This window comes from Leptonotus elevatus, chromosome 13 (assembly GCF_054856555.1).
Source record: "Leptonotus elevatus isolate MCC_2025b chromosome 13, RoL_Lele_1.0, whole genome shotgun sequence".
NCBI classification, from domain to species: Eukaryota; Metazoa; Chordata; class Actinopteri; order Syngnathiformes; family Syngnathidae; genus Leptonotus; species Leptonotus elevatus.
The window spans coordinates 14,890,280-14,915,479 of NC_141251.1; the positions used below are offsets into that span (position 1 = coordinate 14,890,280).

Consider the following 25,200-nt stretch of genomic DNA (forward strand, 5'->3'; position numbering starts at 1 on the left):
ATTATATGTATGTTGTATAACGATTGATTTTACCAATGAGTAGATGGGCCGGTTGGCTTAAAGAATAGGAGCCTATATAAAAGTATTACATGTTGTAACAGACCATTACTGACACTACAACAGAGAAATACTGTATTAAAACTTTTGGCACTAAAATCGTTGAATATCTACAAAATGCAAGAGAAAACACTTAATACCGGTACATTTCGTTTGCTTTTACATATTAAGGCACAATTATACTGTAACATTCTGAACTATATACTGTATAGTACATGTTCAAAAAAACATTGGAAAACATGCATTTCTCTTCCACCAAGTGAAATGAAGCATGAATAATATACAGGTGTTTGGGGTCTAATTCTTTTCAGTGCATACTTGCTATAAAGGCTTTATGGGTTTATTTATATCCTGCTGTAAATTTGCTCCCCGCTGTGAGTGCCTATATTGAAGGCAGCTGAGAACCAGCGCCATATTCTCTCAATGACAACAAACTTGAGCTTCAAAAATGTGTTTCTTTTTTTCTTTAAGACAAAAACAGTGAACGACCTTTTTGACATGGCACTCATGGATGTTTTGTGAATTTTTTCTAAAAGTGTTGAATAAAAGAGATTAGCCAGGCAGAGAATATATTCTGTAAATAAGATTTAATTTGTTATACAGAAAACGTATAGCAAGTCATATAGAGCCCTATAGTACAGTTTCCATTTTAATACAAATTACAGTGTCGTTGGGGTAGGGGTGAGTGATGGAACTAAAATGTGTAGTGAGAGCATAGGTAAAGGGTCATTTACAGGTTTGCAGAGGAAGTGAACCAGACGACAGCACAGCACGAGAAAACCTATAAATCAAGTGATATGTGATAACAGTACCATTTATTGCACACGCCAATCTGTATAAACACAGAGTAAAAAGCAAAGCTCCTAAAACACAAGTTAATCTCAAATAAAATGCAGATTTATGGAAGATTTGCATTTGAAGTCCCTCATACTTGTAGTGTTACTCACACATTCCAAACTATACAAATCACACTAAAATATCGGTGTGCAGCCATTCATACACGCATACATACAAATATATAAGTAATGCAGAGAGAAGGGCTTAATCAAATCCTTGGCAGTCTTCCCTTCAGCAGCAGCAGCAGCAGCAGCAGCAGGATTTTCATCTCAGCATCAGACACTCAACCAATACTGCAGAGACAAACAAATTGTATGTACAGTATTTGTATTGTATTCTGTTACAAATCGTTTGACGTCTATTATAGTCTTATAGGTCGACAGTCATGTACAAGCCACTATCAGGCTTTTGTCGTTTACAATTCACATCAGATATCAAGAGGTGGAATAAGGACTCACACTGTACCTAAAGGTGGAGTTAGCAATACAATAAAATAAATAAATAAATAAATAGTCATAGTTGTTCAAATTCAGTATGACCGGACAGTAGCACGCCATTAAAATGATTGGTGGAGTAAATAAATAAATAAATAAGCAAGCTCCCCTCCTCCTCCGGGTTATTTTACGTCATCTGCAGAGGTTGGAAAAAGTAATGAGGTTAAACAAAGTAAGGAGTATGAAGTACATATTTGTTTTTAAATGGGGAAAAAAATAAGAGTAAAAAAGTATGGCTATCTGGTGTACAGTAACAAAGTATTTGTATTTTGTTACGTCCCACCACTGTCAGATAAAGTATACAACACTATGATTAAGCATACAAAGGTGTAAGATTTTTGTACATTTTGGCGAAGATCTGTTGTCTTGACTGCCTTATTTCATATACAAATCAAAAATATTACAAAGTCGTTAAGTTATAAAAACAATACATCAAAATAAAAGGACAACTTTACCATTGATTTGGACTCCTCTTTGTCCAAAACCTTTTGAGCCTCGTCTGGTGGAAACTTCAGCAAGGACGTTATCACTTTGGCCATCGTCTGAGAGTGACAACAAAAAAGTTTAAACTCAATTGATTTGAAGTTTGACATAACCAGAAAATACATGTTTTATATAACGTAAAATAACAATAATAAAAAGCGAGTGATGCACTCACGCAATTAAAAACAGAAAAGAAAAGACATTTCAGAGATGATTAAGAAAGAAAGAAAAAATCCTCCTGTACCTAATCAACACCAGGTCTATCTGCCAGGGTGCATGCACCACACCATAAACACGGGGATAATCAAGAACAGAGCTGCTGCTTTCGCTAACAATAAACAAGCGTGTCTTTTAAATGCTGTGCGTCATGCAACACATATGTGCTCGCGGGCTGCCTGCAGGACATCCTGCACACGACAAAAGCTGCCATGCTGCTATTAACATGGACTCTCTGGAAGCTGATGGGGGGGGAATAACACTGACTTTAATTAAGGAGACCAATTTCAATTAAATGTTGCCACATATTGTGTGCTGAATACGGCCATCGTCCGGCAATCTCGTGTCATTAGGTAATGTTCCCATAAAGTCAAAACTAGCTAAACTGGACAAATGTGTCTACATGAAATGAAACTTGTCACTGAACAGTAAGTTGGGTACAGCTGTTTTAGCTGTGCAATGATGAAAATGTTAAGTTTGGGTATTGATGACATATTATGTCTATTTGTTTTTGTGTACAGTTTTGCACACATATCTTAAGTTGAGGTTAAATAACTGAATTACCAGTTTTTACCATGATGTGAAATTTCCTGCCCACAACAAATAAAGTGTGCAAATACTGGAACTATCGGAGGGGGTTTGCATTCACCCACCCCCCACCCCCACATTTTATAGTTTCCACAGTTGAGAAGTTCGGTTTATTTCAAATATTTTTATACATCCATAAAATATAACAAACCACACTTCAGCAAGAGAAAACAAGGAAATAACTGAACTACGATTCAGTGCCAACAGCTCAGTCCAGCAACAATTTGCAGACGGAAAAAAGTCTCATTCACTTTGTGCACAATTATGTAAGAAGGAAAGAAAAAAATAAACTCGTACTTTTGTTTCTCGTCCCATCATGTACTCAAACAGCACCTTCTTCAGGTACTCCATCTCGGTGGCTTCTGAGAGCGGCTCAAGTTGGTTGGGCGCAGCATCTGTGTGGAGAAAGTCAAGTGAATACAGTACGTGACTGTCTGAGACTAATGATCTAATGACATGCCCCAAGCTGTAACAAATTTAACTTGTTAGAGACCCCCCCTTCCTCCCGGTACGACCAAACTAATGGGGCCACTTTGCACAGTGGCACGGCTGCAAATTAAACACTAAATAAAAATGCAGGCTCAGTGAGTCCAAGCACAGCGTGAACAGACCGAATGAGCGTTTTAATTCTTAGCCTAAAGATAAACACTGTACATTAAACCTTTAAAATCAATGAAGGCTTATTGTCGATATGGGCTGCTAACACCTCTGTGCCTGTCTGGAATAGTAACTTCGGCAACATCCAGGGGGTCCGCAAAGTCGTTTTATAATTAACAAAATGAAGCAATTTATGATATATATTGGTCAGATTTTTTTGTATACTGTACACAGTGGTTATCAACGTTTTTTTAAAAATTACATTGCATTTGTGTATTACAGATGCTTTTAATAAAGCCTTAGAAAATGGCTACTCCACATACACACAAAAAAGCTGCTTATGCAGACTCAGCGAAACGACATGATTAAGTATGGAAGACATCCACCGGCACAAGAAATTTATGAAGACACAGACAGCGTTGGAAAAGAGATGTGTGCTTTGTGCAACTAATGGTGCCAGTAGAGGAGCAAATGTCACCATAATGTGCCTTTGGGACTTTCACATTTTACCAAGAAAAAAAGTCAAGATTTTCCATTGAACTTTCCTATTCATTGAATTAAGTAGTAGATGTTATGATTTTTATATTTTAATTGCAAGCAAACAATGTAAATGGAATGCAGCTTGCTAGCATGGGGGACAGTTCTGGCTAACATTTAATGAGCACATGGTGTACCTTCATTTAGCAACATGATTCAGTTTGCAAGCTGACTATGCAATATTTTACAAATATATTTCCAATTTCTTCATGTTGTGGAAGGACAAGAAAAAGATGTCACACAAACTCAAACACGTCTTTGATGTCCTGGACTGAAGAAATGGTTGACTAATAAATTCCATATTGCCTTTGTCTTCCGGACCCCACGATGCCCCAGACACACTGTACTAAGTTTTCACCTCATTGACATAAAGCACAGCTGACTTAGTGGAGTATTCAGACACATAGGACACAACATTAGGCTGACCTGAACAACGAGGTCACTTGTCAGAGCGCTATTAATTACCAATATGTTATGGTGTAGATCCATATACTCAAAGCATTTAATCATTAAGTACACTATTGCCACATTAATATATTAAATATCATTATTAAAGTTAACACATTTTATATTGAATTTATGATGTTTAAATAAATGCATTCATTGACTATCATGTATACCTTAAAATAAAATAAAAAAGTAACTAATCGGATTCAGAAGGTAACACAGCCCAGATTGAAGCCTCTGATAAAATGTGTGTCGATGGTTGTACAATAATTTAACATCCCAATCTGCAAAAGTCATTATTTGCAAGTATAGCTGCTTCACAGACACCCTCTCCACCTTTCACCTTCTGACAGCAGCTTCACTTTATTACAGCAGCAGCAGGGAAAGTTTAAAAGGGGAGAGTAATTCACTTCATCCCATGATAGGTTTATAATCTAGAATACATGAAGACATGGCACTGATTTACAATCCCAAGGGTTTAAGATGCAGATCTTGTATGTCGAACCCTAATACCTTGTGCTAACCTTGACCAAAGCCCAGCTCAAACCACAGAGCTCATCTGAGGCCTCAATCATACGTGACCATATTATTTTTCAAAAGCATAGCTAAACCAGAACACGCGGCAACATGCCACAACACCCCCCACATAATACCTCGGCACATCCTGTGTCTGCTCTGATGTGTAAGGAGACAAGGCCAATAACAGATAAGCTTATATGCATATGCTCCTGTCTAGGTGCTGCAGTTCAGCTTTGAAAGCTTTGGGTTACCGAGCAAAAAAAAAGAAGGGGAAAATGGACTCCAGAAGGAGAACTGAGCGATTTACAGTGTTACCTTTGTATGCGCTCCCCAGATGAGTTACGACTGAGTTCCGGTGGAAACATTTAATCTTGTCCTCAAGCGAGTGAATCTAAAAACAAGCACAGAAATGATCATAAAAGAAGCCATTTGACCTCGGCAGTCTAACTCGCTCCATTATCTTAATTGATATGTCGGGTAATGAGAAGAACATCCCCGGGGATGTTTGTGAGAAGGATAATGTATCGGAGAGAAACTGTGGGAGGCGTTGCTGTGATTGTTTATATGGCCGACAACAACTGTAAACAGATGTGCAGTTAATAAGGATGATGCAGCAGCAGAGCAGTAGCGCTGGCTGGAGGCCACCAACGCATGGGAACACTCTGCACGAGCTATGCCGTTCGCTCGTCCCGAAAAGTGCACACGCTGGACCAAATAGTCACCCTCTCAATAAAGCCCTGCTCCTTCAGCCGAGCTTCACTCAGCAAAGTCGTCTTCTTGGCAAGCTGCGCCTGCAGAGCAGAGGGATGAGAGGATGGAATCCGTCACAACTCCAAGGGTTACATTGGAACAGGAAGCAAGGTCGTGTGTGGTCTTACAATCATGTTTATTCATCAATGGAAAGTGTGCACTGCCAAGCCAATAGACTCCTACCTGGAAGCAATCTATTTTGCCCTAAATGATAAGAGTTAAAAAAAAAAAATTCTACAGAATTTACATCTATTAACTCATTCACTACCAGCCATTTTCACTGAAGCAATCCCCTTAGCCCCCAAGTGTTTTACTGGATTTTGACTGATTTCACAAGTTCCACGGAATATTGTGTTCTATTGCTATAAAAACATGGAAACAAAAGAAAGATTAGAGTCTCTTCCTTCATCAGGAAAAAAAGTATATTGTCAAAAAGAGCTTGTTGTAACATGGCCCTGGCTGATCTCTTATACCCTACTGCCACCTGCTGGCTGTTTTTTTTTTTTTTTTTAAATAACCACCAATGCTTTAAGCGATCTCTTCATGTCAGAAGCTGTATCAAAGCCTTCTGTATATGCTCTAGTATAAAAATAATAATAATAATTCTTAATTGTATTAAATATGTTTTTGGGAGTGCAGGACAAATGATTAAAAAACGTATTTATACGGTTTTGGGTTTGAATGAGTTAAATAGCAAAATTTATAAAAAAATATATATTGGGACCACTAAAACCACTTACTGGTTATTCAAACAAAGCTGCCATATATACAATGTGTGTTCAATGAATGTCATATTCATTACTTTTGACGGGATGATATCAAGTAATTGGGGTCTAAAGTGATACTAAACAGTGGAACAGACGGCATACCTGTAGTTCCTCGGCGTTCATCTGTGTCTAAGACAAAAGAAAACAAATATTTTAGCCAGTTAGAATGGAATAGAATATTTCCATGCACGTAACAACACTACATTTAGTTGTGAAATATAGTATCGGAAACAATTTGACCCTGTAATGTAATAATTTTCTCAAAATGGAATAAAATTTGCATTTAACTCAATTAAAAATTTAATAAAAACCCAACTATGTAATAACTTCAACTATAATGTACCGGTAATATAAAATCATTTTTACCAAGAATGTAATATTTTATTATTCTTCTTAAAATGTAATATTTTATTACATTCTTGGGGAATTATTACTTTTTTATGTGGGTCTTTTTTTCCTCAAAAATAGTAATATAAAACTTGATAGATTTATGTTTATTTTCAGTCCAAAGTTCTACATTTTGTGTTTTGAGATTCTAAGACCGTTACATACAGCAAAAATTGGGGTGTTAAAATTTTGGTGTTAAATGTTTTCAGAGTTCATTTCAATCCCCAAAGTGTATTTTTAACACTGGCGTCTTTCAGTTGATGCCCTACCCCAAAAAATATATATAAATAAAATTATATATATATATATATATATATATATATATATATATATATATATATATATATATATATATATATATATATATATATATATATATATATATATATATATATATATATTTTACAAGTACTGTATTAAAAAGTACAATACAGGCATCATTCATCATAAAACAGTTTAATATAAAAGTACAATCTAATCAGCATTTTTTTCCCCAACCTTTAAGAATTCAGATAGACTATAATTTTCTTAACATCTCTCTACCACAACCATGGACTTCAACTCTTGCAGACGAGCCATAAAACCATTCCCAAATGCACCATTCTGCAGCTGTAAAACCTCAATTAAGTGCCACAATTGCAGACAGTCCCATACACAAACGCAAAATACCGCGTTACAATATGTGCAGATTTTTTTTAAGGACCCAGTTGCTTTTATATTAACAACCAAAGCATACTGTCGTGATCCATTTTCGAAACGCACATCTTGAGTGGAAATTAGTGGTTTTGTAGGCTGCTTGCTAAATAGATTTCCCCCCGCCCCTGCTAAACTCTCATCTGTGACTAAGCTACTCCAGACTCACCAACTTTATTTATTTGCACATTCTGCTTAAAAGGAATGTTGAAAAGGCATGTTTTGGAACTAAGTCAGTCTTGAAAACTGGAGCTGGTGTGCAGTCTCTGCGGGAAGACACACTGACCCACTCTTCCGATGACAAATGGTTATTTTGAGGCCCTTTACAGGGGAAGGCCTCCCTGAGCATAAAGCCATACAATCCATCAATAAAGCTATTACCTCACTGGGGAAATACGCCATAAAGAGAATAATTCTTGTGTATCTGAGCATGTGTGGTAAAGACAGAGGAATCAGCACTTGGCTCTCACAATGTAACATCACATGGGTCAACCATCTCCCTGAGGTGCTTTTGTCCCACCTGGCTGCTTTCCAGTGTGCATTTTCTTGTTGCTGAATGAGGCCCCGGGCCTTGAGTCACCTCACAGAATAATAATTAAGAGCAGGGACAGAGTCTGGCCTCAGCCTCGCAATCTCTTGTTTTCCCAAAAAGAACATTCCTGAGCAATTCAAATGAGCATCCGGTACACTTTGGAGAGTCGCCACTTGACTGAGGCCAGAGAGACGGATCAGACTAAAGTATGAGAGCAAATTATCCTTGAACTTGAAGGAAAACATAATGGAACGACTTGGCAACTTTTAACTTTTACAGAAAATGTATTTGAGAGTGTTGAAGACCGACTCATGGCACTTGGGACCATGGGTCACAAACATTACGTACCTCAGATGTGCCATGACTCTTAGCTTGTAGCTGCTCCAGTTCTTTCTGGACCTGCCACACTCGAGTCCCCATCTCCTCCTCTCGACTCTGAAGAAAACAACAACGGCCGAGTCATTTCTTATGCATCAATAAAGCATCATAAATCAAGAATGTTGGTCACGTCACCGGCTTATTTCAAAACTCCCACCCTCTAAAACATGCGGATCATGAATATTGCCCCATACAAAATCAGTTCTGCGGTGTGCAAACCTGATTAGAAAGACATTCTTCAATGGCAACGGGGGCGGACTGAATTTTCTTCAGTACCTGTATGACCTCCTCATATTTCCGAACAGTTCTGTTCAAGTCATCTTCCCTCTGGGCAATCGCCTTCTGCAGCTGGATGGTTTCCTCTCGATGGCTACTGAGAAGCTCTGTCTCCACAACCTGTGCCTTACCTGCAATGGGTAACAACCAGATTCATAATCTAAAACACTTTCATGGAACACTCATTAAACACTTCTTGACAATAATATGTTTAATGTGGCCTTACAAGTCTAGACATGACATTCTGATTAATATTACATATGTGGAATAGGAGTTATGTAAGAAAATCCAGCCGTTTTTATCCATCTCAGGGAGCGGCCATTTTGCCACTTGCTGTCGACTGAAGATGACATCACAGTTGCTCAGGGCTCAGGCAACGACCAATCAGAGCTCACCTGCTTTCTGAAGCTGAGCTGTGATTGGTTGTTACATGAGACCTGAGCAACATTAGTGTCATCTTCAGTCGACAGCAAGTGGCAAATGGCTGCCTTCTGATATTGATAAAAACTGCTGGATTTTGCTGCTTAACTCATATTCCACTTACGCAATATTAACCAGAATGCCATATTTAGACGAGTGGGGCTACATAGAACATATTATTGTCAATAAATTTTGTGGGGGGGGGGGGGGGTTGACTTCCCCTTTAACAATAAAGGGAAAATGTACACTAACAATAACCTGCTAATTTAAATTAGACAAGGGAAGGGAATAAACGCTTAATTCACATTTGAGTGCAAGTTTGAGCCCCATTTGCAAGAGTTGTGTATGCAATTAAGTTTTTCCATTGGTGCAAGAAAAAATGTCAAATTGATCCTACCAATGGTGTCTTTCACTGCTGTGTCTATCTCCTTTTCTTTTACGGCCATTTGTGTGTTGAACTCCCTCATTAAATGCTTGATTGCCGAGTTGTGCTTCATTTCAATGTCTTCTAATTCCAATCTGTTGGATGGATCAAAAAGGAGCATTATAAGTATACAGTTAGATCATGGCATACCTGCACGATCGAATGAAATTCAATATAAACGGTCTAAAAATAATGTTATGGCAGGTGGGAGCATATATACTGTACGAAAAACGTTTTACAATGCAGACATTTTGAAGTCAAAACTTACTTAAGCTTCTGTTCACTCTCCTCCAACAACTGTTTCTTTGCATACTCAATTTCCTGCTCGTGGTCTTTCCTCATTAATCTGATGTCTTTCTGTAACCTAGTGAAATCTTTCTGAATTTTCTCCTTCTCATTCTTCATGTGATTTAGTTTGCTCCTGAGAGAATGAAGAGAATCCTCATCTGGATTGGCTGATTCGTTTTCCAACATGCTGTTTGTTTGCTGGAGATAATTTTGCTCCATCTTTATGCCAGGTTCAACTGACATTTGGGCCTGCATCAAGGCAGCTTGGTGTTGATCACACTGAACAACCTTCTGTCTAATTTCTTCTTTCAGAGTGCTAACTTCTTCAAGAAGCTCTTCTTTCTGCTTCTCTGCTTCTTTAAGCCTCGATTCAATTGTAAGTGTTTCCGCTTGTGTGAGCTCTGTTTGATGTAATGAATCTCCCTGAAGAGCAGACAGCTTCTCTTCATACATAATTCTCAGTTCCTCTAAAGACGTCTCCATTGTCCGCCTCTCGTCAGCCTGGGTCTGTTCCAGTTGGCTTGCCTGCTCTTCTTTGAGCTTGACAAGAACCTCTTCAAGAGATTTGCTTTTCGCCTCCAATGTGTCAATGCATTCTTTACTATACGTTTCATTTTTCTTGAACTCCTCGTATCCAGCCTCAAGACTCTTGATGAGGTCTTCTTTTTCATCAAGCTGCGAAGTTAACTGCTTCTTAATTTGTCCGATTTTCTGTTCAGCTTTCTTCTTTAGCTCTGAAACTTTACGGTTGCCCTCTGTGGTCAACCTTTCCTGGGTTTCTTTCACACACTCCTCTTTGCTTTTCATCATCTCATCTTTCAGCCTCTCAAATTCATCTTCCTGAGTCTTAAGTTGACTTTTGCACTTTTGGTTGTCCTCCTCAAGCTGGTGCAGTTTTTCCACCAGCTCTTGCTCCAAGTGGCCGTTCTGCTGCAACTTTTCAACCGATTCTTTCCTCTCGTTCTCCCTGATACTGTGCTGCTGTTTGAGGTCACATGTGAGTTGTTCGCACTCTTTTATCTTCAAGGTCAACTGCTCCTGAAGCTCAGAGAGCCGACGGTTGGAGCTCTCGAGCTCTGCAGTCAGACCACTGATCCTCTGCTCCTTCTCGCTTAAAACTTGGTCCATCTCAGACTTGCTGATGGACTGATTGTCAAAATTCACCGTGAGCCTTTGAAAAGCTTCGTTCTTCTCGGAGACAACGCGCTGCAGCTCTTCGAGCTTGGTCTTCAGAGATGCTACATTGCTGTCACTCTCAGCCAGACTGGCTCTGAGAGCATTTGCCTGCTCGGAAGTGGACTCTCGTTCCTGATGAATGGTCTCTTCCATTTGAACTAAGGCCTTTTGCCTCTCCTCTTCATGCTGCTGCTTCATTTCAAGTATGGCTTTCTCCTTATGTTCTATTTGATGTTTCAAGTCACTGATCATGCTTTCCAAGTTGGCCACCTGCAACTCATTTTCTTTCAAATTCATCGATAATACTCTGTTTAAGTCACCCAGCTCCTCAAGCTTCAGAGTTTTTTCACTGAGAGTAAGAGAATTGTTCTCATTCTCAGTTGTTAAGGCTTTGATTTGCTCCATGTGAGCATTTACCTGAGCAGTCATCTGTTCAACAGAAATGCATAGTTTGTTATTCTCCTCACTCTTCTGATGAAGATTCTCCTCTAAAGTGCAAACTCTGTCTAATTTGCTAGAGATCATATTTTTAAGTAGCATAATATTTTCTTGGCTACACACAAGTTTTTCTTTTAATTCAGAGACTCTAAATTCAACTTTCTGACAAAGTTCTGAGGTTCCGTCCACCATTTTGCACTGGACGTCCTTACAGTAATGCTGCATTTGGTTGCTGATCATAACAAACTGCTGTTCAAACTGTGCTTCCAAAAGCTTTCTTTGAATGGCATCTTCCCCAGATTTATTTTGCAAGTCCTCACATTCCTTCCGTCTGGAACTGTCAAGGGCTTGAAGCTGCTTCTCCATGTCCACCAAATTGTCTGACAAAGTCTTTAATTTCTCTCGGCTCTCTTCCTCTGTTATGTTGAACTTATCCTGCAGGGCGTCTCGCTCATTCATAGCCTGGCTAAGGTTTCGCTCCACAGACTCCATTTGCTCTCTAAGCAAAGTGTCACTTGTTGACAAACTTTCAAGCTTAACCCCTGCGTCGTGAAGTTCTTCTTTAAGCTTTTGCACAGTTGTTTCTTGAATCCCAAGCTCCTCCTTTTGGTTCTTCAATACAGTAAGTAGTTGCTCATTATCTTCTTTGCTCCCGTTTAGTTTTAGAGAACATTCCTGCAGTTCTTGTATCTTTTCCTGCAGTATGTGCGACTGTTTTTCCATTAATTCCTCCTCCTGTTGTCCTAATTTCTCTTGCCAATGGCGCTCCAGCTCCAAGATTTCATGTTTCTGGATTTCATGTAGTTTCTCCACTTCCGCCAAATGGTTAGCCTGCAGCTCTGACAATGTATTGCTCAAGCCTTGGGAATTGTTTTGGGCCATCTCTAAAATTTTCTCTTGAACTTGCTGCTCTTTTTGTTGAAGTTCTGCATCTTTCTTTGCAAGTGCCACCTTCATGGATTCTTCTATCTGCTGGATCTTTTTCTTAAAGCGGTCTTGCATTTCTTTGGCCTTCTGTTTGATCTTTTCCATCTTTGTTTCCTGTGTTTTCAGTTTATCTTGCATCTCTATTACAGTGTTGTTTAGCTTCTTCTCGTGAGCAGTTGTTTCATCCTCCAACTGTTTCAGAAGCCGTGTTTGTTCTTCCTTTTTAGTGTTAAGCTCTTCACTGTGCAACCTCTCCTGCTCAGAGAGTTCCTTTTTGCTCTGCTGTAATTGCTGCTGTAATTCTTCAAGTAACAACTGTTTGTGTTGAAAGTCAGTTTTTGCTACTTCAAGCTGATGTTGCAAATCTGTCAAGGCATTCTTGGACTGAACAAGATCATACGAAAGTTTATTTGATTCTTCTTTAGCGTCTTTTAAGTTTGAATTTTCCAGCTGGAGATGTGATAAGGATTGCTGCAAATCCTCCAGTTGTTTTGCTGTGACGCCTAGCTCTTCTAGATTGGAATGTGATTTTTCTTTTAACACTTTTTCACCTTGGATGAGCTTTTTAATTTCCTTTTCCTTTTCTCTTAAAATAATTTTCAAAGCATTAAGTTCCTCCTTTAGTGTTTTCTCTATTCCGCCAAGTGACTGTTCATGCGCCTGCTTAATATTTTCCATTTCTGCATTGTGCTTTTCCACCTGATCCTGCACAGTTACCTTATGTGCATCTTGTACTTCAACAAACTTCATTTCCAAAAGTTGTTTACTCTTCAAAAGTTCAGAAAGTTCGATTGAAAGTGCTTCATGCTCTGCTTGCTTTGCATCCAATTTCTGATTCATCTCCTCTGTGTGCACACAAATCTGCAGGTCTTTCTCCTTCAGAAGCTTCTCCAATTCAACCCTTTGTTTTTCCTTCAGCTCTTCCAGAGCAGCATTGTGCTGCTGGGATAAGGCGTCCTTGTGCTTTTCCAGCTGTGCCTGATGCTCTTTCTCTAATGCAGTCATTTGCTCTTTGTGATTGTCCTTCATTTGGTCCAGTAGAGTGGATTGTTCATGGGACAGCACTGATCCATCTTGGGACATCTTCTCCAGGGAGCTCTCCAACTCCATGATTCTCTGAAGGCATACGGGTGACTCATTACATGCAAAAAATATATATAGATAATTGATCACAACATATAATATTATGCTGATAATGCTGTGCTTTACAGCATATGTTGTATTTATTATACATTAAAGGACTATGAGGAAGAACAAAGATTTGTGGAGAGTCATCTGTTGTACTTTTAAACACACTGTATCTGCTGCTATGTCCACTATCTGGACAAACTAATTGGGGCTTCTAACTATTACACTACGCAATCCACTTTTCTGAAAAGACTCCTAAAATCTGTAGTGTCTGTGGAATTTCACATTCATCTGGATTTGCTAAGCTTGTTGAAGTTAGAACTCTTTGTGGGCCAGGCAACTTCCTCTACCCCATCATCTAACCATACTAAAACGGACCTCACACTTGGACACTGTCATGGTGGAGCAGAAAAAGACCTCTACTGTTCCTATACAGCTGAATGCATAGAACTAACAAAATGTTTTGGTAAGATAAGAATGTGGAAACAGGACGATTGAATCAAGATTTGAGCCTCAGCGCTTTGTCCTGCATAAAAGGTTCATGCTAATGTCACAACCTTTAAAATTGATTATCAAAACAACAGGACTCACAGTTTTTGCTGCTTCCAGCTCTTGTTGCATCTCTTTAACCCTATTCTCGCCCTCTGCAGTAACAGCTGTCTTCTGTAACTCGGCATCCTCCAAAGCAAGAGCGGCCTGCTGCTCTTTTTCCTTAATTAGCTGAGAAAACTCCTCTTTACACTGCTCCTGAAAAGGCATGCCACAATCCCAAGACATGTTGACATTTTGTGGTGAATCATTAAACTGATTGTGAGAAAATGATCAAGTGACACCCACCACAGCTTTGCTTATTCTGCCACGTATCTCCTCTTCTTTGGCAGCCAGGGCTTCGCTGTGGGATTTTTGCATGCTGGCCACTCTTTCTTTCGATGATTTCTAATGTTGAGAAAAATAGATTTGATACTCTAAACGTGGTGCAATCGTTGTAATTGAAAGGGTGGATGGAGGTAGATATGCTCTGACCTTCATGATTGCGACAACCTCCTGTTTGACCCGTGTAAGCTCCTGCTGTAAACTCTTCCTCTCTTCTTCATTGACTCTTTCCGCTTCACTTATTTGCTCTTCCATCTGAACCTGGAGCTGCTTTCGTGCTTCCTCAGCCTTATGTGCGGAACCCAATGCCCTTTCAAGCTCTTCAAATGCTACAGTAAATACACAAATAATAAACACATGAATAGATTATTACTAAAATATTTTCCACATGTGCTAAGAGGAACTTTTTTTTTTACAGAACTAATTTCTCTCACCTGATTTCTCAGCCCTTTCCTTCTGGTCTTGCAGCTCTTCATTTTGGGCATTAGCCAGCTGGAATCTGGACCGGAGCTGTGCAATCTCCTCTTCTTTTATTTCCAGAGTCTCGTGCATCTGCCGCTTTGTCTCAGCAATCACCATACCCTAAAAGCCATTAACATCAGTACTGTTTTGAAGAGACTTGTCTCAAAGCTGGTGCCAACAATGAGTGGAAAAGTTGATGAAAAACACAGCCAGAAATTTTGCAATTGTAGTTTGGAGGTTAACCTTTATTTTTTAAATTATCTTCAAGAATCAAAAAGCAGCATACTCACTTTGTCCTGCTCCAGCTGTTCATTTTGGTTCTTGACATCACGCAACTGATTGATCAGCTTAGTCTTCTCATTCGTGTGCAGCTCCTACAAAAAAAACAATAAAACAATAACAAATTAATCTTAATTTTCAAAGCTACCTAAATTGTTCCCAAGTCAGTCACTTTTGATCTTTGGACCATAAATTGTAAGTTTTTCTGTCTTCTCTGTCATGTGCAGTTCCCCAAAAATATGAAATAATACTTTAAAAAAAATAAAAATAAAAATGTATCAGTGTAAATTTAAAAGCCACCTAAATTGTTCACAGTCACTTTTGATCTTTGGACTATAAAATCTAAGTTGTTCTGATAAGTTTCACTTGCTCCACCACCCACAATGCCTCACCCACAAGCCAAACCACCGTATGAAACCAGATAAACCCAAAACGTTGACCCAAATTACAGCCCAGTTTAGTGGCAGTGACTTGTAGAAGCAATACATTTTTACCACTGCTGTGCAACCAGTGGCTACCTACACACATTCAGGAAGGACTGACTCGCAACTTTGAGCTTATGAGCATTAAGATCTAAACTGATAGTGTGGCTTACTAATAGAATACGTTTTGAAAAATACTATAATGATGCAGTCAAACTGCCCTTTGTCACAGTTCTTGCAAAATCATCTGCTGTTTGTTATTAGACACTTAGAAAACATCAGAGAAATAACCAGCAATCCTGTCATTCCACTGAAGCAAAATGTTGTGAAATTGGGAGGGGGGGGGGTTGCAGGCATGTCACAGTGACATGCCATTAGCAAACATCCTGGAGCTGAATCCAGGAGTGTTCAGACTGACCGACACAGCAATACGCACACACTGTGTCGACAAAAGATAATGGCACCCACAAAAGACATCGTGTACTATTGACTCAAGGAGCATTTTTCAATAAATGATTTAATTAATTACTTGCACTGATTGGCTTTATCTAAACCTGACAGACATATTATGTGGGAAAATATTTTGGGAGGGTTATTAACAAACCAACTTGTAATTGTGACTTGAGCTACGGAGTGACCCATTCATTAAAAGAAATTTGCAAAGGCAGAGAAAATAGCGAGGTGCTTGATTTATACAGTTGGGGTCATGGAAAGACATTTATTTACTCCACCTTCATTCTTTCCAGTTCTTGCAGTCTCTCCTGCAGCTGCTCTTGCAGAGTTTCATTCTCACTACTAATGTGATCACTGTGCTCCTGGTTCATACGTATCCTTTCTTTGCATTTGTGCAGTAGGTTCTCTTGCCTCGTCACTCGCTTCTGCAGCGCTTCCATAAGTTTAGCTGGATCACGGACGCCCTCTTCTGTCATAACATATAATGCACCATTTTAAAAGGTTTTTGATCAACTACACTTGAACTGGATGTTTATTTTATAAAGATAAAAATGTATGCACACCGTCAGGTATATCAGGCTCTACTTCCTGGTCCTTTGAAGGGCTGGTGGATTTGGACTCTGTAGTATCTGTAGAAATGGGCAGCTCACCCCCAGCAATCAAAGCACTGTCAGACTCTCCTTTAACTCGTTTCTTCAGCAGAGCAACCTGTTTCAAAGAGGATGAAACAAAAAGAAAATTTAGAGTCTTCAGTGAACCTGACATGCATATTTGGAATGTGGAAAGAAGCCGGAGTACCCAGATAAAACCCAAGCAAACAAGAGAAGACAAACACAAGAGAGGAAGGTCAGATCTGATATTAAACCCCAAACCTCCCAATGCATTTAATGCAAGTAATAACATCCCAAACAAGCAAATGTAGACCTTCTATGGCTAAGAAGGACGTTCATATAATAGAGAAACTACAGTGCATAGTGAGACGGTTACCTGAGTTTGCAGGACGGTAATCATCTGGTCTTTCTCCTCCAGTGCAACATCAAACTCGTCCTGAAGGTGTTTCTTTGCCTGCTGGTCCATTTGTAACTCCTAAAATCATTCTAGAGTTTAATATCCCTAAACCAGACAAAACTAAAAATATAAATAATTGAAAATATATATAAAACCTAGAGACAATTTTTCAATATGGCCTAACCTCTCGTAGTTCTCCTATTCTGCGGAGAGCTTTGTCTTGGCACTGGCTGAGGATGGCCTTCAACAAGGAAAGCAGACATGTACAAATCAAAAATTGTTAAAGGAAAACATGACAAAGATTTGACAAATTACCTGTGTTTTTTCTTTATCCCGTTGCACTGTACGATACGCTGTAACCAGCTGCAAGTGAAACAATGAAGTTGAGTTCATAAACCAATCAACTGTTTGACAATTGAATTAACTGAAGGTGACTCACCTCCGAGTACTTCCCGCGATACTTCCCCAGGCTCGTCTCCACTCTGAGCAGACGGTGCAGCAGCTGCTCTTTGGAGAGAGACTCTGCGTTCCCTGGCGCCTCCTCAGCCTCACTCTCAATGTCTGAAGGTGGGTCATACGTAGGGGCACCAGAAGCTTCGCTTTCTCCCAAATGTGTCAAGGAATCGCGTGATGAGCTCCGAACCAGGCTTTCTTTAGAGGGAGAGCGGAAGAGGTGTTCAGCCCGACTGGCGCCACTTCGAATTATGGACTCCATTGAGGGCACTTTCAGCTGTAGTTTTTGGGCAAATGATTGTGGTTCTTCTCTCTGTCAGAAAGTTGGTCCAAATGGCAAATAATCTTAAAGATAAGAACATGTAAGCAAGTGTATTTAAAAGAAATATGTTTATGCAGATGAATAAGAGTGTTAACGCACATGAGGAGACACACTTCCATCCCCATTGATACTTCCTCCGGGAGACCTGGTTGGCCCTTGAGAGGCAGTCTGCAGAGATAACATTTATTAGAAAGAAGGTGGCTCCTTGTATGTCATGTGAACTGGTGTCCTGGGTCAGTTAGTTATCCAAATCCCGCATGACTCCCTGATTACTCTGAATGGAGCAATATTAGTATTGCTGGGAGCAATGCAGGGGCATTGGGCACCCTCATGCAACTCGGTGGGGGAAAACTGAGGAGTTAAAGACATAAAAGGAAGGCATCTCTACACACAAAAAAAGGGTTAAAACTCAACTGAGGTAAGAACAGACAGTTACATTCAAGTCAGAGTCAGCCTTAAGAGAGCACAAGAGAGTAATAACTGGGCCAAGTTGAATATTTAGCAGCTCAGCTTGTTTAGTCAACTGGTTAGAAGCAGATTCAGCAAAGCAAATTAATCTCTCCTCACTTGTCCAGCTCCAAGCTTCCCTGGCCTCTGCACACACATTTTAGATTCCTATTCCACAAATTTGGTGCAGTTTATATTTTTGTGCTACATACAGAGAGGTGTGCGAGAAAAGCTAATTTGTAAAAAATAATGTTTTACGTGAATACATGATTTGCTTAAGCTTTCTTATTTTAAAGAATAAACTGACTGTGTGTGGTTGAATGCGCATGTAAACATCTAGTACGGCTGGGGGGGGAAAGTCGACCAAGTCGATCACAAAAATAGGCTGATACATAAATGTCCATTGAACTCTATCCGATTACCAATTACAGGATAATTTAATGGAAGGGTCGTTGATGGTTTGGAATTCATAATCAAGTACATTCTGATGAGGCAATAACAAAACAAAAAACAAAATCCAAACACAGTTGCAGAGTTTTGAGTGGCCCTTATGACAACAATTTGACTGGATGGAGATGGAACATGATAGATATTACGGATGAATGGAGGTACTAGTCACAGCCAAGCCATGAGCATTGCAGTCTTCAGCCCCTTTTACAACGCCTGTAAAAGTTGGAATCTCTGCCTTTCTCCATCTCGATGTGTGAAAGAGCACACAGTTGTGGCAATCTCCCACTTCACTGTCCGGTATAAAGGGCCCTGATGGAATTGATGTGCCAGTTTTGCAGGATCTCTGATTGAAATAGGCAAATGATTACCCGCCACACACTTAACCCCATTGATACAATAGCCTTTCTGACTAGATTCACATTTACCCACAATACAAGAAAACACATAGTACCGGTGTATAGTTTTTGAATATAAGTTTGAGCATACTTAATTGCTGTTTGTAACATTAATAACAGTTAAGTTTCCAATTACAAATAGTCATTCAAGCCCCACAATGTGTAAGCAACCTTAATAAGCTTAAAGATAATTTTATATTTAGAATCTCAAAATAGTTTGCATTGCAAAGAGCTTATGACTGAAATGGTGCAGTATGTGAACAAAAATATAGAATAAGAACATAGAATGATCCTCTACAGACAAACATACTTTGCAGTTTTTAGTAATGACACATTATTTTGGTTATCGTGTTTAGCTAAACACTGTACTTTAAAAAAAATATTTACTTTCAATATAAACAAAAAAGAGAAAAATCATTTAATAGACGACAAAGCTTACAACAGGAATGGGCAACTTAAGTGATGGTGTAGGCCAAAATGTTTCATCAGTGCTACTGGGACACGCACTTCCTAACCAGACGTTAAGTATGTACAATATACAAGCTTAATATATTTCATTTTAACTTCTCAATGCATGTATACATGATCCACTATTCTACAACAAAGGGTTTGAAGCAAATCACAAAATATTTACATAATCTTTTTTTCCCAATGTAAAGGGCTCTCCCATAAAAGTTACCAAAAAAGGTAAGTGCCAAACTGCTCTACAGCATTAATTGCAAGAACTCCTTTTGTGATTTTTTGGGGTAATATTATTGAGACATATCTCATGTTGTAGTATAAGTAGCAAGCACAACTAAAGCAGTGTCTGCCATCTAGTGGTAAATGGTGATATTACAACATAACCATACAGAGGAACCACACTTTTCGCGGGGGATATACACCGGGCCAGCCAATAGAAGAAAAAAAAATTTGAGTATAGTTGATGCCCAATGTAATGCTATGGTTTTTTTTAATCCCCAAATTCTACCATAAAACACTGATAAACCTCCAATATACATTTCCATGAAAAACAGGGCCCCCCCCCCCCAAAAAAAACAAAGAAGAAAAACAAAGATTTTTTAAAAAAAATAACCCCCCCCCCCCAAAAAAAATATACAAATATATGCGAATTGTATTGTTATATGCATTGTTATTGAGTATTTGGGGGTCCACTGTAGTAGAGAAAACAAACAAACAAAACACCTTTTAAATGTCACCTTCTTAAAAAAAATATATATATTTTTTTTATTATTATTATTAATCAAGGAGCCACTCAGAATGTAGTCGCATGCGGCCCACGAGATGCCAGTTTTCCATCCCTGGCCTCAATATATAAACTCTCCATTCCCATTAAACATTAGGGAGAAGGGGGCAAGGTCTTTCAGGCAACCAAAGAGGATGCTATGCTTTAGATGGGGGTCTAAAGAAGGCAGGCAGTTGAGGGCAAAAGACAAGGGGCACATTTTGGGACAAGGGCATAAAACATACAGCAAAAAGCAGACAGGTTTCTATACCACAATTACAATATAAACCATAACTCGCATCAGATGCAGAGTTAGCCCTGACAGGAGATGCCTTCTTGTTGCCAACTCCGAAAGGAAACGGGCGACAGAAGAGCAGGGAACAAGCTGTCCGATCCTAAACGGGCCACAGCCCTCTACCGGTTTTCCCAAGGGGGACAGAATCAGGAGGAAGGACCAGAGCAGGAGGAGGAGGAGGAGGAGGAGCAGCGATGCGGAGGAAGAAGAGGCAGGACGTGAGGACAAACTCACCACACTGGCTACCTGGGCCGTTTGGGGTCGTTTTGAATGGTCCAGAGCAAAGATAGTATACTCAGAGAGAAAAGCGGGCTCGGCTATCATCCCGGCCAGCACCTGACCCCCGTCAGTGCAGTTACGGGCCGAAAGGTGGTGGAGGGGGGACGACAGGAACACAGAGAGCAATGAGAAAAAACAACACCATGAGAGTGGAACAGCGCTATGGGGAGTGTGAGAAAGAGAAAGAAAGATAGAAAGAGGGAATCTGGTTACAGCTACAGCGAAACCTCTATAGTCGAATGTCCTTGAAATTTTGTAATTCATAATTTGACCATGGTTTTTTTGGTGCCTAAAAAAGTCGTGGGCAAATTTTTATGCTCAAATAAAATTTGTTTAAATGGACAGACACACCACACGGTTCATTTGGAAAAATAATTATAACATAATTCAAATCAATTAACCAATTATTTTTGTTATTGATTTTTCATTCTACAGTAGTTGTTTTACACTACTCTTACACAGGCATATAATTGCACAATCATTACAAAAATTAAGACTATTATATTATTTTTAAGTCTTATTAATAGTGTATTTTTTTTTTTTAACAATTTTGTTCAGAACTTGCCAATGCTGTATAGTTAATTTTACACATACAATGATGTTGACAAATAGACACTAGAACAGAATTTTTTTTTGGACTGTATTATTTCCTCTGTGAAAACTGTTTTGAAAGGCAAACAAATTGGAACGTATCCAGGATTTTATAAAGGATGGTACTCAACCTTAGAGGCTCCACAGTGTAAGCAAGAGTGAAAGAGCAAGAAAAACAAGAGACGCGGGAACATGAAATAGCAAATGTTAATGTCACGACTAACAGTTTAACATCCAAGTGTGTGGTCTTCATGGTGAATTATAATCAGCTTCTTAACCGATTAAAATTATTCAGAGGAAAACATTTGAAGGGCTTGGCAAGAAAACAATATTGATCACTGTTGTACTTGAGTTGCAAATGTGCAATTATTCTTGGAAGAAAACAAAAATCAACAAATTCTTCCTTCGGTGATAAAGATGAAAACACACTCCCAAGGATGTCAAAGTGTTGGAGATTCATGAGGTGAAAATGACACCGCCAATATGAGATGCCTCAAAATGGGAGGACTAGAGGACCTAAATTCCAATTGATTTCCCTTGGATGTATGAAAATAGAGCAGGACCACAACTCTAAGGGGCACCATCACTAATCTAATGTTTGGTGTAGATAATCTATGATGGAAATAGGACTAATGCAGATAGCATTTCTACACATCTAAGGTCCTTTTAGCAGGATGCTGCAACATCGCATTATCATCTACCTCAGTCTTGTCCGTATCCTGAAACTGAGACTGCTAGGGAGAAAAGAAAATACAACAACTGACCAGGGAAAGAAATCACTTGAGGTTGCGTTCATTATTCATGAAAATGTATACACTAAAAGTTGGTCTGTGCTGCACCATTCAAACATCCTTTGCAATGCTGTCAAGTCAGTAACCTTCTGTGGTGGTTCTGGTACGATAAATACAAAAACAACTTGTTCATCCACTGATATTAGTGTGCTTTGTTAAATTATATTTTGTTATGATTGGCCTCATTTGTAAAGTCAAACATCATAACAGTCTTAATTTATTGTGCGGCTTTCCATTGCAAGAATTCTGCTTTGCAGCAATGAGAAGTCATTGCGATGCTTGTCATCAGGGTTACAGTAATGAAGGGGCTGTGATACAAAAAAATGGCAGACATTAATTGAGCAAACTGTGTGTGAAACATTACAATGGAGATATTTTAATTAAACATGACTCGGTCATTGAGGATAAGTAGTATAATGATTCAATGGCTGCATCTTTAACAGGTTTAAGCAATGCAGGCTAGCGAGGTTACATTTATTAGCTGAGGAGTTGTTATTTAGCGAGATTGGAGCATATCACAGACAGGACTCACAAAAATATTGCACTTTATCTTGCATAGAAAACTGGGGAGGTGTTAAAAATAGCTGTGTCGATCTATCAGAACTCATCATAATGCTCACCTCTCTGTCACTGGGAGAAGGAACGCCATCATGGTAAAGCGGGTGGGATTGGCTGCTCCGGCGATCTCCAGACCCTGGCTGATAAAAAATAATAAATACATAAAAAAAGGATGCTAAATCGTGAAATCGGGGTGTGTATAAATAAATACACTTTTCTTCTGGATTATTAAAAACTGCTGTTCTTATAGCTTCTTTCTTTAAATAATAGTTTGTTCGGTTTATCGTATTACTTCGATTAGAATCATACTTCTCCAGCCTGACGAGGCCTTTTTTTTGTCGTATCGCAAAACAACAGTTTAGACTAACAAATACATGTGAAAAAATATCATATTCAGCAGTTCAAACTACACAACAGGCACGTAACCCACTTCCTACCGGCAAACCTTAGCTTTGTAGGTGTGTTTGCATAATCATCTGCCAACACCTTTGTTGGAACTGTCAATATTGCGCTGCAGTATTTGCGCTCATCTTGGTACATACTGACAAGCAGGCAGCTGTCGTGCACCGACGGGATTTCAATGAGCCAAGCCAAGCTGGCCATCTGAAAGCCACTTGCAGCCCACTGACAGCACCAGTCACGCCCACAAACATTCCAGCCACCATCCAGTATTCCCTTGCGAGTCACGCACTGCCTGATACTTAAAACAACTAGACTAAACAGTTTCAAGGTTTTCTTGGTGCGTGCAAAACTAGTAAATAACTTGCTAGTAAATCAGCTTGAGAGTTGTTAGCATGCTGCTAACATTCAAGCACCAGGGTATCTAAATATACAGCTCAGGGAAACGTTTACATGTTAATAAGATTAGCAAAACAGATTACCAAAATAATAATCCCTGTGCCACGAACACTTTGCTCTTCGATTGCTCGCCGAGGCCACAAAGTCAACACAGTAAACAGATGTTAGCCTAGCCAGTTAGCTCCCAGAAGCACAACAACTAACCTGGGCCTGTTGGGGAGTCTGCGCATTCCTCTGCGGCGACTGCTCCTCGTTTATCTTCTGCTTTAGTTTTTTGAACATCTTGCCACGTCGACGTTACTGAAAAGTTGATGAGCAGATGACGACTATCTGTCGGAGAAGTGTTTTGATTTCACATCCAGTGCTCCTTTGACTTCCTTGTTCGCGCAGGTGACAGAGCCTTCTGCGCATGTGCGGCCAACGTGGAGGAAAACTATACGTCAGAGATTTAAAGGACTAGTCCCAGCTGTCAAGTCAGCCAAACACGCACGCACACACACACACGCCCACACCCACACACACACACACACACATTGAAAAGAAGAAGAAAAAAAACGCCCTGGGCTGAGCTATGAACAATTCTTGTGCTTTTCTTCTTCATCTGCGTCATAATGTTCTTGGGTGTTAAGAAACTAGGCCAAGAAGCTGGCCCTAAGGCATCACATTATGTCTCATTCTCATATCGTTCCTATACATAAGACTTTGACGTATGGGGTCTTGGAAGTTCCAAGTTGGAACAGTAGGTTTGAACAATGGGTGGCTAATGGCTGAGTGAAGGCGCTCTCCTGCACCATGCTGCAGTTAATGTACCATGCTGAAGTATATAAAATGCATCTGCTTCGTGTCTGATTTATGACTTTTGTTTTTCAACTTCTGCCAAATGACATGCAATTGTGTTTTATCACAGTATAATGTTTCTCATTTATACACAATTCATATAGTTCTGTCCGCATTAGGGTCACAGTGCTGGAGCATATCTCAGCAGACTTTGGGGTACACCGTGACCAGTCAGTTGTAGGACACATACTCAAACAACCATTCACACTGTAACAGATTTAGCTTGGTCAAATTAGAATTGGGATCCATGTATATCTTTGGAAAGTGGAAGCACTCCAACACTGACAAATCATGCCACACGCAAGAAGGCCTAAACCGAGATTCATACAAATACAGTATATCATTTCCAAACATCTGTGTATTCAAAACACAAAAGCACAAACATGTTTATTTCCAAATGCTATTTCATGCTTTTCTTTGTGGTTGGAACAAATTGCAAGCATCTGTTGCTCAAGTTTACACACCAACTGTTTTGGAAATTATTTTTGTAATTAAGGGCTGATACATTGACCAACTCTTTCGCATCTCATATGGCGTCATCATTGGTAAGTGCCAGTGCCTTCTGTCACTGTGATTCAAGCCAAGGGTTTCATTAGTTGTTCATTTGTCCCATATTTTTTCTCTAGCATGAAAAAACAGCCGGTGCACCAGCACAATCGAATGGCATTCGTTACAAGCGCAATAACAACAATATTCCGTCTTTACAAAAATAGTAATACTCAGCTTTGCTCCTCATTATAGTGACAAATATATTGTTTTATAAACACCTCTCTGAAAAAAAATATTATTTTAAGTTTTGACACCAGAGTTATTGATATTAAGTTTGCAATTTTACTAATAAAGGAGCTCATTATCCTGAAGAAATCAAGTTCTCATTTAGAAATGCCTGGATATTGGAAAATA

The 25,200-nt window shown here is 39.3% G+C and overlaps 1 protein-coding gene across 7 annotated transcripts; it reads right to left on the reverse strand.

Annotated features, from left to right (window-relative positions):
* Window positions 1-625: 625 nt before the first annotated feature.
* Window positions 626-23,856, reverse strand: golga4 (golgin A4). Of its 7 annotated transcripts, none has more exons than XM_086092879.1 (26): window positions 23,665-23,856; window positions 22,725-22,802; window positions 22,015-22,044; window positions 20,678-20,779; window positions 17,731-17,799; window positions 17,296-17,622; window positions 17,172-17,219; window positions 17,041-17,097; window positions 16,836-16,934; window positions 16,412-16,556; window positions 16,127-16,317; window positions 14,985-15,068; window positions 14,667-14,814; window positions 14,383-14,561; window positions 14,197-14,295; window positions 13,951-14,106; window positions 9,671-13,347; window positions 9,376-9,497; window positions 8,559-8,689; window positions 8,253-8,339; window positions 6,395-6,421; window positions 5,498-5,566; window positions 5,091-5,166; window positions 2,973-3,070; window positions 1,844-1,930; window positions 626-1,187 (listed from the first exon to the last, which is right to left on the reverse strand). In XM_086092879.1, the coding sequence occupies exons 1-26, from the start codon at window positions 23,740-23,742 to the stop codon at window positions 1,170-1,172; spliced, it is 6,282 nt and encodes a 2,093-aa protein (XP_085949005.1). In that variant the 5' UTR covers window positions 23,743-23,856; the 3' UTR covers window positions 626-1,169. The 7 variants fall into 7 exon arrangements, with proteins under 7 accessions (XP_085949005.1, XP_085949002.1, XP_085949004.1 ...); XM_086092876.1 differs by having other exon boundaries at window positions 8,502-8,689; XM_086092878.1 differs by having other exon boundaries at window positions 22,015-22,047.
* Between the last annotated feature and the right edge of the window lie 1,344 nt (window positions 23,857-25,200).

What these genes read in the sequence shown, in the direction of transcription:
- golga4 (XM_086092875.1), bottom strand. Translation starts at nt 23,742, where the DNA reads ATGTTCAAAAAACTAAAGCAGAAGATAAACGAGGAGCAGTCGCCGCAG. An exon ending in ATGGAAGTGTGTCTCCTCAT is followed by an intron (nt 17,623 to 17,730) that starts GTGCGTTAACAC and finishes ACTTTCTGACAG; the next exon opens with AGAGAAGAACCACAATCATT. An exon ending in AACAGCTGGAGCAGGACAAA is followed by an intron (nt 14,815 to 14,984) that starts GTGAGTATGCTG and finishes AATGGCTTTTAG; the next exon opens with GGTATGGTGATTGCTGAGAC.